This window comes from Halichoeres trimaculatus, unplaced genomic scaffold, assembly GCF_033239565.1.
Source record: "Halichoeres trimaculatus isolate MK-OKI-2021-1 unplaced genomic scaffold, fHalTri1.1 fHalTri1_scaffold_14, whole genome shotgun sequence".
Taxonomy (NCBI): domain Eukaryota; kingdom Metazoa; phylum Chordata; class Actinopteri; order Labriformes; family Labridae; genus Halichoeres; species Halichoeres trimaculatus.
Window position 1 is genome coordinate 11,946,962 of NW_027437192.1, and position 14,612 is coordinate 11,961,573.

The 14,612-nt window shown below is 40.4% G+C and overlaps 1 protein-coding gene and 1 long non-coding RNA gene across 2 annotated transcripts in view; one reads left to right on the forward strand and one right to left on the reverse strand.

Annotated features, from left to right (window-relative positions):
* Positions 1 to 14,612, reverse strand: part of LOC141803460 (uncharacterized) — a 51,028-nt gene that overhangs the window by 17,654 nt on the left and 18,762 nt on the right. The window lies entirely within an intron of this gene.
* On the forward strand, positions 5,068 to 8,451 carry LOC141803227 (kelch-like protein 10). Its single transcript, XM_074687188.1, has 4 exons — positions 5,068 to 5,551; positions 6,688 to 7,293; positions 7,655 to 7,804; positions 8,083 to 8,451. Exons 1-4 carry the CDS (start codon positions 5,135 to 5,137, stop codon positions 8,449 to 8,451), a joined length of 1,542 nt encoding a protein of 513 aa, XP_074543289.1. The 5' UTR covers positions 5,068 to 5,134.

Consider the following 14,612-nt stretch of genomic DNA (forward strand, 5'->3'; position numbering starts at 1 on the left):
CCTCATTAGCATGTCAAAAGCTGCGCACATGCTTCAGATGGAGGCATATGTACCGAAATGTACCAATGCAAAGCCTGGATGCATTACATAAGCAGGAGAGCACATATGTGTGGGTGTGACACAGAAACACACACACATGAGGACAGACACACACCAGTCGTCGAGGCCGAGATCATTACGAAGGAGAGATTCTGCCTATTGGATCAACAAGCGAAGAGAGAGGCAGAGTCACTCGCTTCCTGTCAGTCTCCTTTTCACCCAGAGCTCCTGGCGCTGCAGCTCGCCATTCCCCCTGAACAAACCACCCGCTGGCTGCCTTAACCGCCCTCTAATAAACCCATCTGTTGGGTCATTATTGCATCCACAGCCATCTGAAGAGGGGAGCAACCCTGCAAAGAGGACAGAGAGGAGGCTGAGGGGCATGGAGAGCGCCAGAGGAAGAGGAGAACAAAAATGAGTCAGGGAGAGACTCTCTTTTTGTTTACAAAGCAAATGATTCCTTTTCTGCACTCAATCAAGAAAAAAAAAAATGTCACTACTAACTTAAAAGCAGTTTGGATTGTTGTCATAAAGGGATAATCATCATACTAAAAAGTGCCACATAAAATGCATCTTCAACTCCTAAAATGCTCCTTTAAACAAATGATACTTTGTGGATGTTTTAGACCAGTGTTTCTCAAAGTGGGGTCCCAGGACCCCCCAGGGTCCATGAACCATAGCTTTGGAGTCCCTGGAATCATTTAAAAACAACTGTAAAAGTGTGCTGTATCATTGAAAAAGCGTATATACAAACTAGGATCTCATGCACCAATAAAATCAGCATTTTTTTTCCCCAGATACCCTCGTCCAACTTAGTTTTGTTCCATGAGATCATATTTTATATGATTGAGACATATCAATCACCTCATTGTTCACAGCAATAGAAAAAAAACTCCAAACAAAATTCACCCTGGTGCAGTAGTGTGCACAGACTTTTGAAGGGCATGGGGGGTAAGAAGAAAAAGAGGCACATACATTGTGCTTTTTAGCCACTCAAAAGGGCTGTTAAATGTGATATGCCATCCCGGATCACACTGTGGCACATGGTTTGGCCCCAGACAGGTCACTTGCTCTCCAAGAGGGCACTTCAGTGTGTTTTTCAACACTAACTCAGAGTCAACATTTTCTCAAAGTTTACAAAGTGAATTACTTGGAAAGTATGAATGTAGCCTAATTCTATTGTTGTAGAATGCTACATAGTCACTATTCAATAGTATCAACATTATGCTTATCATGGATACGATAATGATCGGGTCCTTGAAAAATGTCTACCCTGAAAGGGGTCCATGGTCTAAAAAAGTTTGAGAACCTCTATCTTAGACATCTAAAACAAGAAAAACAATAAATCCTCGGATTGTCAACTTGTTTCTTCAGACTTAAATGATTAAATCAACAACAACAAAAAGAGTCAATGCCAGGGTAACCTGTTTGGCATTGCCAGAGGAGATTTGGGAAATTTTTCACAGGAGCAACCCACATTCTCAACTCTGCTGCTCATCATATAAATGCATATCCCTTAAAAATGTAGTTCTATATAAAAGGGAAATGAAAATAAAAGTTAAAATAAATAAATAAAAAAACTGGTATAAGCTAATTTACCAGAAAGCATTGTTACAACAAAGAAATAATCTACTTAACACAAATTGCCTTAATTTGGGGTTCCAAGTTCATACTGCGTAATATTAGAAATTATACTATTTATGCGATATAGTAAATATACATACTGAAGTCTGTTAAAATATAGATAAAGCCAGGGTGCAAATGGCCTAGAAACTTAGGCTGTGCACCTTGAGGTTTGCCCTTGAGTGGGTGGTCTGGATTCGAGTCCTGCTTCCTGCGTGTCGCTCTCCACTCTTTTCCCCTTTTCTACTCTATCCAGTGCCCTCTCCTCTATCATGAAAGGCATAATAAGCCCCAAAATAACTGCAAAAATATAGAAAAAAAGAAATCAAATTTCTTCTTTTTGTTTGTTTAAAAAAAGATGGCCTTGCGGTCTGGGTTGTGCCCCATGAGGTTTTTCCCGTGAGAGGTAGGCTCAGTGTCAAATCCATCTTGTTTTCCACATACCCTACTCTCACCCTGCTTCCCACTCTATCCACTGTCTTATCTTCACCAATTAAAGGCATAAAAAGCCAAAAAATAAAAAGAAAACAAACATTCCTGTCTTCTGTTTTGATCATTCCACTGGGTTGGTAAAGTGTAGGTCATAATGCTGTCAGTAAGTGTAAAACTGTGCCCACACACGCACAGGTTTGTTTGCCCATACTTGCTGTACATGTGTGTTGTTTCATTGGCATGAGCAGCCAGGAGGGGCTGGTGAGGCTTTAACTTTGCTAAGCTTTTTCCTGCCAGGTCCCTGGGAGATCCCACTGTTCGTTTATATTGAACTTTGTAGGCCGCAGCCTCTGCCAGGCTCCCCTGCCTCTGCTGTAATATAGGAGCTGCTGGGGACCTGCACAGCCAGCAAGACCTAGGGAGAGAGACACAGATCACACTGGCCCTGTGGTTATTACATTTACTCCTGTGTGTGTGTGTGTGTGTGTGTGTGTGTGTGTGTGTGTGTGTGTGTGTGTGTGTGTGTGTGTGTGTGTGTGTGTGTGTGTGTGTGTGTGTGTGTGTGTGTTTAAAGAGGAGGGTTTTTGCTGTAGCTGTGTAGGTGTGACTTCTGGCCGTTTAGAAGTGTTTGCTTGTGTCAATTTTGTATTTGTGCGGCTGAATTACTGCAAAAACAATCACTACATTTTTTGTAAACCTTATTTTTTCTTTGTGTGTGTGTGTGTGTGTGTGTGTGTGTGTGTGTGTGTGTGTGTGTGTGTGTGTGTGTGTGTGTGCTGGCGATGCTCCACTGTGTCCTCCCTGGCTCACACAGCCCCTGTCATAAACAGCCACAGCCTCTGGCAGGTGTTGCGCTGTGGTGCACGGATATGTGACTCCCAAAGTGACACACACACACACACACACACATGCACACACACACATGTATGTGCACAAATTGCACACACATACATGAACACAAGTCCAAAATAACACACTATTGGGAATCCCCACAGGTGAGCCTTAGAGGGCAGAGTCAACACCTTATTATTAAAATGCACAGACACCCACATGTGCACAAACACACACATGCATAAACGCACACACAAGCACAGTGACAGATGTTTAGGGCGTCTCACACACGCCAGAGCTCTCACAGGTTACTGCTCTTAGGACATGTGAGTTCTTTTGAAGATACAAGTGAAACAAAAAGATAAACTCCTGCTGAAACAGAGATTTTACAGACACATGAACTTAACTAAATGACGCCATGATCTAAGTTTTTGTATCACTGATAAATTACGATGGATCAAGATTTTTATTTAGTAATTAGACAAATTAAATCGTTCAAAAATATAGTAATTTATGAATAATTGAATAAATTAATTATTCTTGGGGTAGCCTGGCAGCTGTTGATTCTAAAATGAAAAAAAAAAAAGTATATTTACAAAATAATTGTATCCTTTATAACAATCTCAGTCCTATTTTTCTCCACTCTTAACCCTTTATAAGTCATCATACCACATTTATCAGGTTATATCTTAACATGTTTAAAAACTTTTGCTACACATTTTTATAACCCTGATCCCAAACTTTAATAAAATGTAAAGACCTATGCCGGACTAATTAAATTAATTGCTAAAAAAATGTCAGCAAACCATAAAAAATTGAAAATTTTACACTATTTTTCAAATACAGAAATGTCAGGACTGAATTCCCCAAAATGTAAATGTTTGTGATGACGTGTATTTAATGTAGGAAGCGATGTAAATGACTGCAGTCTTGATCCTAATGTTTTTGTTGTTTATGCTTTATACTGACTGACAACACTGTCTGACTTTCATGTTTAGTTCTTTGTTTACTTCAACCTGTTGAAGGGTCCAGTTTAATGTCTACATATATAAAGGTAGATTTAGTTTTTATGTACCTTTAAGGTGGGTTTGTAGTTGGGTTTTAGAAGTTTAAACACCTCATAGAGACTTAAGTTCTCAACCCAGATGCCACAGGCCCCAAAGACTGAGGTTCTGTTGTTGTTGAAACAAGTTTTGTTATTTTACAAAGTTTGATCCAGACAACGCTTGCTTGTTGATATTCAATCGGCTCCAAACCAACATCTGACACATACTAGACTCACAGAACAAACCACCAGCCGGAGCAGTGAAAGGTCTCATCAAACCAAATCAAAATGAACGACAAAGGTTTGTGGTCCGACTCACTATTTAACAACTTCCGCCTGGAGGGGGCCTTCTGTGACGCCATCATCCGAGCCCAGGATGTGGAATTTCAAGTCCACAAAATTTTCCTCAGCAACTGTAGCTCTTACTTTCTGTAAGTAGATAACCTGATCTCAGTTGATACTTTACAAACTTTAATCAGACAGAAAAAATACACTTTCTTAGAGATCAGATGATCATAACCCAAAACACACACTGATCACAATAACTAATAAGTAACTCTGATCTGTGGACCATTCGTGACACAAGACAAAGTTAAATCACTGATGGATGACAGGGATACTAAGAGGGAACTTTACTTTTCAAAAGTTAACCAGGGGGTTCAGGTTTCCTTTCCATCTGAACACAGTCAGATATTAGCAAGATACAAGTTTTCACTGCATTTGATTGAAAAAACTAAACTTCCATGACAGTAAAAAGATGTGAATATTTGGGATGTTTGATGTTGACTGCTGATTGGTTTTAAAATTTAACAACATCCCAAAGTGAGTTCAGTGATATTAGTCATAGAGTTGTATTCTGACTCAATACTGGAAACCTAATTTAACAACACAAAACGTACACAATGTTGATTTCTTGAACATACACTGTAAATGTTTGTGTATTAAACTGTTACACTCATACACAGCTACTCTGTTCATTGACTTGGGGATCTTTAATCCAATTATTTCTCTCCATACAATCAAAAAAGAATATTGGCATGGATGTCAGGAAGGGAAATAAGTAAATTGTTTATTCTGCGATTTTCAATAATCCACAGAGCTCTGTTCAAAAACTGGTCGCCCTCAGACAAAAAGGTCTTCGACATCCCTGGCGTCTCTCCTGACATGATGAAGCTCATGATTGAGTTTGCTTACACAGGCTCTGTTTCTGTGAATGAAGACAACGTTCAGGAGCTGATGCTAGCTGCCGATCAGTTTAACATCACTGACATCGTAAAAGCTTGCTGTGACTTCCTGGGCGAGCAGCTCTGTCCAGAAAACTGCATTGGCATCTGGAGGTTCAGCAACATCACCTTAACCTATGGACTGCAGAGCAAGGCCTTTAACTTCATCACTAATCATTTTCAGAAGGTAGTTTCCACTGAGGAGTTTCTGCAGCTCTCTCTGGAGGAGCTGCTGGATATCCTGGAGAAAGACGAGCTCAACGTCAGTGATGAAAGGTTCCTGTTCAGAGCAGTTACTACCTGGATACATCACAACCCCGAAGAGAGAGAAAAACACATCACAATGCTCCTGTCAAAGGTTTGATGACTTTCTGTTACTGAATTTATTCAAATGTAGATCTTTAGAGTGGACATAGTTCATGACTGCAACAGAAATCAAAACAGGGAGAAGATCATTAAAAATAAGTTCAGAACTAAGTCAATTTTTTCAAACCTGTTAATTCAGCCCAGACATTGAACAAAACTGCCCGCTCATGCCTCATTTGTTGTAATGGCATGTGTGTAAGTCTCAGATTTTCCAGCAGCCAGGGAGATTGTCTCACTGGGACCCTGTGTATATCCTAAACTTCTTATTTAAAACTTTTGAAATTTCACACCAACTAATGTTACAGACTGTTCCGAAATTAAGTTTTCTCTAAGGGAGGTGTCCCTAAACTTTTTCCCGTCAGGGCGAAACAACTTTTCCGTTCTCTGATAGGGGGCCAGGGTCAGTATGTAAAAAAAAGTGTGACCAGCACAATACATTTCACTACCAGTATGGTTGTATTACAGGATTTTTTTTTAAGGGAGGAGTTTCAGATAGGGCACAAACTGCAGAAGGGTGGAATAGAAAGTTAAGTTCTATGGATGCATAAGTCTCAATCACGTGGCCAGACTGAAAAAAAATAAATAAATCATAATGCGCCTCTGGTATTGGTTCAGGGGGTCAGGAAAAATGTGGTGGCCCCTGGGCCATAGTTTGGGGACCACTGCTCTAAGGCCTTGTTTACATGACAAAAGTCCCATAATAAACAAAAAATGTTTTTTATGGTGTAAATAAAAGATAAACAACAAACTCACAAACACAGCACAGGAGTACACCATTGTTGTTATCGCCCTCCTACTCCTGCATTGCTAATTCACTGGGAATGTAATACACAGTGATACATGAATGGGACTGTGACATTAGAGCATCTGTGGATGAGCCCCAAAGAGGTGTTGTCCTTGAGTCTCGTCATGTATTCTTTATGGAAGACACTAAGACACAAAGGGAAGAATGGGTGGTGAGTGAGGGCAAGAGACACATGGATGCAGTTTTAAAGACTTTAGATGTACTCACTGTCAAATCAAAATTTCAGTCACAAAGATATAAATGGATTAAATAATTGAGTCATAGCTGATGTCTAAACACTGTGCTTAAGTTAGATGGGCTCACTGTCTTTTTTCACTTTATAGATCCGGCTGGTTCTTGCGGGGATGACTTTCATCAGATCGGAAGTAATGTCCAATGAGCTGGTGAGAAACAACGCTGCTTGCATGGAGGCCCTCGAAGCACTCCTGGCTGACATCTCAAGGAGGCCCTCCATAACTGGTCTCTTGCCACCTTTTGCCTGCCCTCGGCTGCCACCTACTATCCTGCTGGCAATTGGGGGCTGGAGTGGGGGTGATCCAACAAATGGGATTGAGGCGTACAATGTCCGAGTAGACCGCTGGGTCAGTGTACTAAATGATCAGGAGCGTCCTAGGGCCTACCACGGGACGGTCTTCCTCAACGGGTGTGTCTACTGTGTTGGCGGCTTTGACCGAGCGGAGTATTTCAACAGCGTTCGACGGTTGGACCTGAGCACGTACACCTGGCATGAGGTAGCCCCCATGCATTATCGCAGGTGCTATGTTAGCGTCACAGTGATGGATGGATACATCTATGCTTTGGGGGGTTATGATAGACACTCACGACTCAATACAGCTGAGCGCTACAAGCCGGAGAACAACCAGTGGAGTCTGATCGCACCCATGCACGATCAGAGGAGTGACGCCAGCTGCACAACATTTAACAACAAGGTGAGAGATTTCTATTTTTGAGTTACAGTTACCACCACTATGTACTACTACTGATGTTAATGAACTAACTGAGTCACTGCATTATGTCAGTAGTTAGCTCCTTGCTAAACTAGCTTGAGCAATACTCTTCTCAATGCACTCTTAGACTCATCTCACTGAGATTTTGCTAATTGGTTCTCTCAGAGCAGCCACCTCAATAGCTGATATGTAAAACATGTTTGGAACAACATACCTTACAATGACTCTGAGTCCAGGCTTGCAGATGTTCAGTTAGTTTATAAGTAGATCTTAGTTTGTGTTTATGTTTTGTTTTTGTCACTTAAAAGACTAACTTTCTTTGTAACTGTCATGTTCCCTCCAGGTTTACATCTGCGGAGGCTTCAATGGGAACGAGTGTCTGGAGTCATGTGAATACTACAGCCCAGAGACTGACCAGTGGACAATGATCAGCCCCATGAGCAGCAGGCGAAGTGGAATTGGCATCACTACATATGCAGGCTACATTTATGCAGTGAGTTTGTTTAGTGCATAAATATTTAACGCTTTCCTGTTTTATCTCCCGATTTTTTGTTGTTACCTCACAAAAGGTGCCAAAGGTTAACGGCTCAAACATATGCAATGGGACAGCAAAACAGCTATAGGAGCTTAAAAACAAAGCAATGCATTGAGCTAAATGCTAACACCAACACACTAACTCACTGCAATGACTTTCAGATGGAGACACTGAGTGGGTAAGTGTTAAAAACTGGATCTGGCATTTTAACTGATCACCCAACTTTCTTCCTTCAGGTTGGAGGCTTTGATGGTAACACTCGCCTGCAAAGCGTTGAGGCCTACAACCCCTGCACCAACTCCTGGCATGCAGTGCCCTCCATGTTGAACCCCCGCAGTAACTTTGGGATCGAAGTGATCAATGATTTTCTCTTTGCTGTTGGGGGCTTCAACGGGTTCACCACCTCATGCGATGTTGAGTTCTTTGACGCCACAACCAACAAGTGGTATTCTGCCGCAAACATGGAGATTTTACGCAGCGCTGTTAGCTGCTGCGTGGTGCCCTGGCTCCCCAACATGGCCAGGTTCATGGAGCCTTTTAACAACCTGCTGATGTATGAGTTTGGGATTGAGTCTGATGAGTCAGAAGACTCCGAACAGTCCTAAACTTTGGTCTGTTGCTGCCCTATGTCACCATCTACCGGGCTAAACTTATAGCATCAAACAATGAAATAAAAAAAAAAACTTCCTGCATTAATTTATGGTTACTTCATAGACTTAAACATTTCAGCTTGTTTAAGAGTTTTGTGTTTTTCCCTTTCATAAGGTTAATGTGTCCAACATGAAGACAAGGTTTGAATCAAATAGTACCATGGTGGAAAAAACAGACTTCCACATTCAGTCCATCTCTGTTCTGTTAAGCATTTGCTTTGTGTTTCCACAGCATAGATGCATAACTTTTTACCTCTCTGATGAGCTTCTCTTTATTTGTGTGGTCGTCAGTGACTGAAAACCTCGGCCTTCTTGACTCTAGACCCAACTCTGCTCGATTCAATATTGTTTTCGTCAAAGGCTAAGATTGAGTGTGCTGAACCCCTTTCTGAAGATTGATATGATATGTCAGTTTCGATCAGGTCCCCGGTGACATTTTTTTGCTGGTGAGGATTATTAAATATTCTTATGGTGTTCTGACCAAACAAAATTAAGTATTAAACATTGGGTAATAATACTAATTCAAGTGTTTCCATTAAAAAAATGAGGTGAAGGAAATACATGGTGTGATATTGATGAACAATTTAGGACCACTATCATTTGATCTAAGAAGGACACCCATGAATGCATCAGTTGTTCTATAATCACTCAACACCACTAAATATCACTGAAGCGTGATGCAGCCTTTACAAACAGAAGATAAAAATCTCGACCATGCTAACGCAGATTGGAAAGATAATCTCTACAAAGCAGTGTGTTTATCTCCTGTCCAGAAATAGCAATTCATCAGTGACCCTATAGTGCAATTCTCTGTCCGGGCTCAGCAAGACAGCACTAAATGTTCAAGTGGAGGTAAGTGCCGTCAAGTCCTCTGACAATACAAGCATGGTTTCAAGCTCCCGCTCAATACAATCCTCTCCTCAGAGGCTGTGAGGAGGAGAAGGTTGAGGGAGTACAAGAAGCAGGACTCAGGGTTGAGGGTCAGAGAGTGTGTGGCAAGGGACACTCTGGTGTGCATGTGTGTGTATGCGTGTGTGTGTGGGCCTCATGTCTCCTCCATTCTGGAGAGATGGAGCACACGGTGCTCTCTGCGGAGGAGGGGAGGATGTCGTCTCCTTGCTTCAGTGAACCCCGTGAGCGTGCGGAGCGAGAGGCTAACAGGGAAGAAGGTCTCCTCAGAAGGGAAGACGAACCAAATCCCCTGACACCCACTGGGACAATCAGTCTGGCTTAAAGAGTAGGGACAATAAGGGCAGAGTGAGACAACTGTTCAATACAGATTAAAGGAAATTAACACTTTGGAGAAAGTAAAGAATGATTGACTTTGAAATACTGAAAGCAAACGAGTTGGATTTCAATGAACAAAACATCTGCTAAAACATTACCAACCCATATTCCATGAAGTACTTGAACTGATTGAAATGATTGTACTTTTCAAAATTTTAGTTTATGTGTCTGCTTCTTTTTCATGGATTGACTGGTCCCTTCTTATCTCATCAGACAGAAACTTTTGGCATGGTTCAGTGTTAAAGTTATGTGATGCAACATGACTCTTCTTTACCCCAAATTGTAAATAAAAAGCTACAACTCAGTTTGCACACATGGGAGTATGTGTGAAGCGATGATGCAGATGCGAAACCGGCACTTCAGATAATCTCAGAGCACGCCTGTTGTGACCATGACGGAGAAAGGTCACACTCGTTTCTTTAACGAGTGTGACCTCATAAATGAGACAACAGTGTCACAGCTCAGGACATTCAGCCCGCCTGTGTGAGTGTGTCAGAAAGAGGATGTGGGGTTACACATGTGATGGGTCGTGAAGAATCACGATGGGGAGACTTGTGCCATACTAAATTGTGGATGCGACAAAATGCGTGTGTGTATGTTTGCTCAGCGACGACTCAGTTTGATGATAAAAGGATGAGTGTGCTGCCCTTCTTGCAACTCTGTTTTCATCTGAGCCAGCAGAGTTGGAGTAAAATACAATCTCAGGTCAGGCTATGGCAGTGCTGAAGTGCAGATGTCAAGTTTGCAAAAGGGAAGTGTAATCAAACATTAATATGATACTCAAGATCACACTAAGCAAGAAGTATGGCTGAGGCTCTCAGCTAACACTCAAATCTCCAGGCAGCCTGGACCAAAATGTCAAACACTTAAGATATTTATGGTTCCAGGTCGAACGTCATAGATGGAACTCCAGGTCGAATGCCTCCACCAGTATTATGCATTACATTAACACTCACTGAACTTTAGATTGCACAGCTCAAGTTGCACCTTGTTTCCTGTTTGTAATTATTAGTATTTCAAATTTCTATAAGTATTCCCGTATATATATATATATATAAATCAGTACTTGTTATACAGTAATAGTTAAATCACATATTTAGTGCAAATCAAATTTACAAAATGTAAAAACAAAATTAAAGCTTATTGCCACTGTCAGGGCATGAAAGTGATACTCTGGGATGGAACAAGTTTGGTCCTATCACAAGGTTTAGGGCAGAAATTACCCCTACAGCAGTGTTTTTGTGCAGCAGAAGCCCAGGGCGCTCGCACCAGACACCCCCTCCCCGCTCGTCAGCCGTTCCTCTGCATTCAGATGGGGCCATATTTTCCTTGACCAAAAACACAAATAAACGGACTCCCACCAAAAAAATGTGATATTGGTCTGCATTCACGCTTTATTTAAGGAATTTTCAGCGCGTAACTTTCACATAAAAGCACCGCTAAACAAGGCTCTAATTCTCATCGTGTCTCTTCGTCCTGGCAGACTACCTGCGTTTGTTTATATCTGGCACGCCGTGCGCGTGGACTGATACACTAAGCGGTGAGCGCCTTTAAGTTCCGTGGCGTTGCCCCTCTTCTCCATGCTTGTTTTGGTTACTCATCGTGTTTTTCCGCCAACTTCACTTCCGGTTCCGCCACGGTCAGCAACAGACATTTACAAAATAAAAGCATGTGAGCAACATGCACTAATGTGCAATAAAATATATATATATATATACATATATATATATATATATATATATATATATATACATATATATATATATATATATATATATATATATATATATATATATATATATATATATATATATATATATATATATACATATACATATATATATATATATATATATATATATATATATATATATATATATATATATATATATATATATACATACACACACACACACACACACATATATATATATATATATATATATTTTTTTTTTTTTTTTTTGCATATTTGTATATCTTATATCTTAACTGATTCTATCTGCATTTTTATCATTTTCCAAGACAAATTCCTTGTATGTACAAATGTACTTGGCAACAAAACTTGATTCTTATTCTAAATCTGATCTAAATCTGATTATGCACAACAACCAATAGGAAGGGCAGACTGGAAAGTGTCACTTACTGGATGCTGAGTAGTTTTAAAGATCATCACCTGTAAGAAACATGAACAGAACTGTGCTTCGAGCCAAGTGAAGTGTAAACAAAAAAAATGTTTTATTTTGTAATTTTTGCATCTACTGTGTGTTTTCAGAGGATTGTTATGTTGAAAGTCAGTCATTATCATCCATGTGTGTGATCTGTTACATGCACCAACTTATAATCAAGTCAGATAGAAAAATTGTTGTGTGTGTGAAGAGTAAGCTAGTGTGAAAAATATATCACATGCACAATGTAAACAGTCCTGACATATAGAATCATAACTGAGTCATCCAGTGTAATTTCTTTGCATCTTTAGGGGCAAAACACTTAACACAAATCTCAAATTTACACTCCTTCAGCTTCAGGTTCGTGCACATACTGTACAGACATCTCTTCGGTGTGATTGTGCTGAAACCCAGCTTGGAACAAAGACAAATAGCCGAGCAGCATCCTCTCAGACAGAAACAGATTCTTCCACACCTCTCCCTGTTCTGCCTGAAGGCTTCTCACAGGTACGATTTCTTGCCATCAGTTCGGCAGCTGAAAATGAGAATCTCCAAATTAGGAGTCAGGGAGTCGTGTCTGAGCCTGACCCTGGATTCTCACCTCCTATCCAGCTGGACCTGTGAATGCTGGATCTGATCTATACGGCTTGGCTATTGCTTTTCCACTTTTCTCTCATCTCTAGTCTGTCGTCTTTTTGTACTTTTATTTGTCTGTGGTATTCTCTTGAGATTACAGGGTTTTCTTTTTACAAGTTATTCTGTGAGTCGCGTTCTCTCTACTTTTACTGATTGAATTGAAAGATAAAATTTACTTTTTCAACATCTCTCATGCATTTTAGACTACTACTTAAATTCTATGTTAGCTCCAAAAGCTGTATCCATATTTGCAATAAACAACAACAAAAACAACAGTCTTACAGGCATCTCTTCTAAGTATAAACATAAATCCAGTTTGCATCTACATCTAATGAAAACATGAGGATGTCTCTTGCCAAGGCATATGTCAGTGCACCCTGCAGAGTGTCACAGTCACAGGTCTGGGACATGGTAGCCCATTACCACACATGCCCTGTCACTAAGGTTTAAACCCCAGGACCCTCCATCCTGAGCTGCTCGGGGACCCAGCTAAACACAGCCTGCCTCTCCTCTCCCAGCACTGGGGGTTTCAGTGCATCTACAAGGACCTGTCAAGAGGAGGGGGCCCAGCGCAGGAGCAGAGGTAGAGCGGATTGGTAAAGCATTCGTGGGCCCTGCTGGTGTGCTGGCCCCTGTGAACCAGGCAGTGATTGAGTAGTAGTGCCTGGGGCTAAACATGGCACCTTTGACAGTGTCGGGGTGGCACTATAGTGGTGGCCAGTGAGATGCTTCTGCTACATTAGACACCAAACGGTTGTTGGTGTCTACATTCATGCTGACTTGAATGGAGGGATTATGATGGAGGACAGACGCAGCATATGGATGAGGAAAAAAGGGAGACACAAGGAACTGAGCTACATATTACTCTGGTTATACCACAGAGTTTAACATGGCACCTTTTATTAATCATTTAAAGTTGTTTAAACACATCACAGGTTATTAACTAAATTATTTAGGTATCATATGTATTAAATTATTCCTCCCTTTAATGAGTGAGAGTGACAACTCTGATCTCTTTCACTGAAATAAGAAAAGTGATGATTAGTCCAGTAAGGATTTCATGTCCTTAAAACAGTTTGCTCATATAGGTACATTTTACAAATAATGATCCATCTTTTATCTCCTCTTTTGTGGAGATTAATCTCAACTGTGCTCCCTGCTGCACATTATGTTTTGAAAGTTGTTTGCATGTTTGACATACATGTGAAGTTATTAATGGATTTGGGTTCATCAGTGATTTACTTACATCACTGAACGTGCATGAGCTTTAACCCTTTATGACCTGCCGTACCATGTCTGCCTGAGAATACTGTTACATTTTTATGAACTGCAGTCGCACTTTTTGAATAAAACTTTAACATCAATACAACCCTTATGCCACAAACTTTAATAAATGTATAGATTTATATCTAGACTATATAAATAAATGGCTAAAAAGTGCAATAAACCATGAAAAACTGAAGGGTTTACACACATTTGTATCCCTCAAAAATGTGAATGTAAAAAACTGTGATCACATGTATTCAACATAGGAAGCAATGTGAGCAACAACGCTCTGGATTGTCATGTTTTCGTTGTTTACACTTCATAAACATATTAGAGGAGGGAAACAGCGCTCTGAGATTCTGAGATGTTTTAAAAATGCAAAGTGAAAGTGTAACTTCAAAGACTGTATATGTAAAAAGAATGATCGATCTATCTTTTCTGGTTTCTAATCTACTGCCAATCCAAACTTCATATGCAAATCATGGCGCTGTCGCTTTTGGGCTCTATAGGGTTAATCTGGGTTTACATTGCAGTTGTTATCAGAGTCAGGTTTCAGGAGCTAATGTTGCTACAACAGTGGCTTGTGTTGTAATTTCTATGCCCTTTTAATAAAGACAATACACAAAACATAGTTAAATCCATTAACACTTAAAGAAGACTTGACAAAGGTCAAGAGTTGAAGATCTGGTGAGTTATAAAGAAATATTAAGAAAATCTGTTTTCGTGTTCCTTCAGCATTGTTTCTTTATTCTTGAAGCCATA

Excerpts from the sequence above, each read along its gene's own strand:
- LOC141803227 (XM_074687188.1), top strand. The coding sequence starts at position 5,135 with ATGATGAAGCTCATGATTGAGTTTGCTTACACAGGCTCTGTTTCTGTG. Across the intron at positions 5,552-6,687 it reads TCACAATGCTCCTGTCAAAG|ATCCGGCTGGTTCTTGCGGG; the intron begins GTTTGATGACTT and ends TTCACTTTATAG. Across the intron at positions 7,294-7,654 it reads GCACAACATTTAACAACAAG|GTTTACATCTGCGGAGGCTT; the intron begins GTGAGAGATTTC and ends TGTTCCCTCCAG.